The following is a 2306-nucleotide window of genomic DNA, read 5'->3' as shown; positions in this document are numbered from 1 at the left end:
CCTGCTGAGGGAAGGGCAGCAGCCTGGCCACATTATTGCTCATAGGGGAATTCAGGACCACAGGGTCACAGGAAACCAGGCCTCACAAGCTGTCTTTCTGTGTCTGCAGTTAAATGTTGGGGTTTTTTTCTGTTTTGGTTCTACTTTTAATGCCCACTACTGATCATTAATGAGAGTTATGCATCTGCATTGCAGCCACTCATTTCCTAATCCACCACAGCCATCTGTGACAATGCTTCTTTGGCTTTAGATCATTTCAGGCCAGTTCCTTTCTGATAAAAAAGTGGGTACCTATGTGGAGGTGGACATGTTTGGCCTGCCTGTGGATACCAGGAGGAAAGCTCTGAAGACCAAGACCTCTCAAGGCAATGCAGTGAATCCAGTGTGGGAAGAGGAAGCCATAGTGTTCAAGAAGGTTGGTGTAATAACCCTTGCTTCCCAAAAAGAGCTGTGGGCAGAGGACACTGGGCAGCATGCAGTGGGGATGTTTTATAGCACTTTGCAGTATGCCTGCAGCCAGTATTTGAACAGAACCTCTGGGCTCTGCTCACTGAGCACCTTGGTTGAGCACATCCCCAGTCCAGGTGCTTGTAAAGCAGTTTCTTTTGGGTTTCTCTCAGCAAGTGTAGCTCCCGAGGGTGTTCAGACACTTGGTACTTGCAGCAGTGCTCTTTTCCCTCAATAGTTTGGCCTTCTGAATGGCTTTCCTTTGGCAACCTGCCAGAGCTTGTTTGGAAACATCACTGGCATTTTTCTTCTGTAATGAACTTCTAATTAGTGTACTTCATTTCTGGACTTAGTTAAGGATCGTGCCTGACTGCCCCTGTGCTCAGAGACTACTATTTTTAGAAGCTGAAAATAAATCAGAGAAGCTTTTTGCATTGGGGTTTTTTTTGTTTGGTTTTTTTTCCTTCCAGTGACTAGATAAATTTTAGCATGCGTTCTGTGCAGCCTGGGAAGGAGCTGCATCATTCAGAGGTGAAATTTGACAATGCAGTCATATTGCCTTGCAGGTGGTTCTGCCTTCCCTGGCCTGTTTAAGGCTGGCAGTGTATGAGGAAGGAGGGAAGTTCATTGGCCATCGGATCCTGCCAGTCTCAGCAATCCGACCAGGTAAAAGCTTTCCCCCATCCAGACAGGCACTGTGTGCTGAAAAGAGACAGCCAGGCACAATCTCAGGTGGTCCAGGTCAGCAACCACTCAGCAGCTCATAGCAAATGAGGACTTGAAAAGCAAAAATGCCATATTTCAGCAGAAGTGGAAATTTTGGACCATCAAGGAAAAGCAATGGAATTAAAGCACTGGAGGCATAGTTGGCACTTCCTTTTCTCCAGTACACCAATTTCATGCTCACAGTTTATGCTGAAAAGGGCAATTGCAACAGGTTTATGCTGAAAAGGGCAACTGCACACTTTTAAGAGGAGAGAGAGCAGCAACAGCCAATTTTGATGTCATCTTTATGAGAATGGACATGGCTGGAAATGAAAGCCAAACCTGCTCGTCTCAATGTAATTTCTGCACACATGAAGGGCTGACCTGTATGCCAGCTGTTATATCTCTGTAATACCTTTAAATCAATCCAAAATTACTTTCATCCTCATTGCTGAAAATTAAAAGATCATTATTGGCCTCTTCTATCTTCATCCTCATTGCTGAAAATTAAAAGAAAAATATCATTATTGGCCTCTTCTATATTGCATTATTTTTGCTCTAATTAGTGGTCACTTCAATGAAAATTACCTTGTGTGACAACTCTGGCGACATTTTGCAGGCCAGGGACTTGTTAGAGATCCTGTTTCAGAAAGAGGCAGTGGCACTGGCAGTCTGAGCAAGGGAAGTGCTCGCATTCAGTGCCAGATTCTCCAGCCAGGGGAGGAAGCTGAATTAGGGCAAGCATGTGGGCCGTGAGCGTGCTCCCAGCTTTGCTCCCTGCCAAAGGAAGAGCATCTCTATCTGCCCTGTGCCTTATCCAACACAAAACTCACATCTCCCCACATCTGACCAAATTGCTCCTGAGGAACAATCTCCTTTTTCATGAGCAAACTTAGTTTGTCAGTCCAGCTGACACCCTTGTTATGCCAGCTGCATTTTCTGCTGGCTGAATGGATGGAGCTGCTGAGTGCCAGAGGAAGGTAGGTGGGTGACTGGAGAGGAGAAGGGGGATGGGAAGGGTTTCCCTCTTCTGGCAAGTGAAATCTTAGCAGAGCTGTTCCCCCAGGCCCATTCTCTGTGCTTCTGGCTCCAGCAATGCTCAGTTTACAGCGCGTGGTGGAGAGCAGCCTGTTGGGCTCAGTTTGTGTCCTGCT

The 2306-nt window shown here is 46.4% G+C and overlaps 1 protein-coding gene across 1 annotated transcript in view; it reads left to right on the top strand.

Annotated features, from left to right (window-relative positions):
- Positions 1-2306, top strand: part of PLCB1 (phospholipase C beta 1) — a gene marked incomplete at its 5' end in the record, with an annotated part of 318873 nt that overhangs the window by 250580 nt on the left and 65987 nt on the right. Inside the window, 2 exon segments of the mRNA XM_005422621.2 lie at positions 251-415; positions 1014-1113. Coding sequence (XP_005422678.1) covers positions 251-415; positions 1014-1113 — 265 coding nt within the window.

The sequence above is a fragment of the Geospiza fortis genome, unplaced genomic scaffold (assembly GCF_000277835.1).
Source record: "Geospiza fortis unplaced genomic scaffold, GeoFor_1.0 scaffold275, whole genome shotgun sequence".
NCBI classification, from domain to species: Eukaryota; Metazoa; Chordata; class Aves; order Passeriformes; family Thraupidae; genus Geospiza; species Geospiza fortis.
This window is presented reverse-complemented; position numbering and strand designations above follow the sequence as displayed.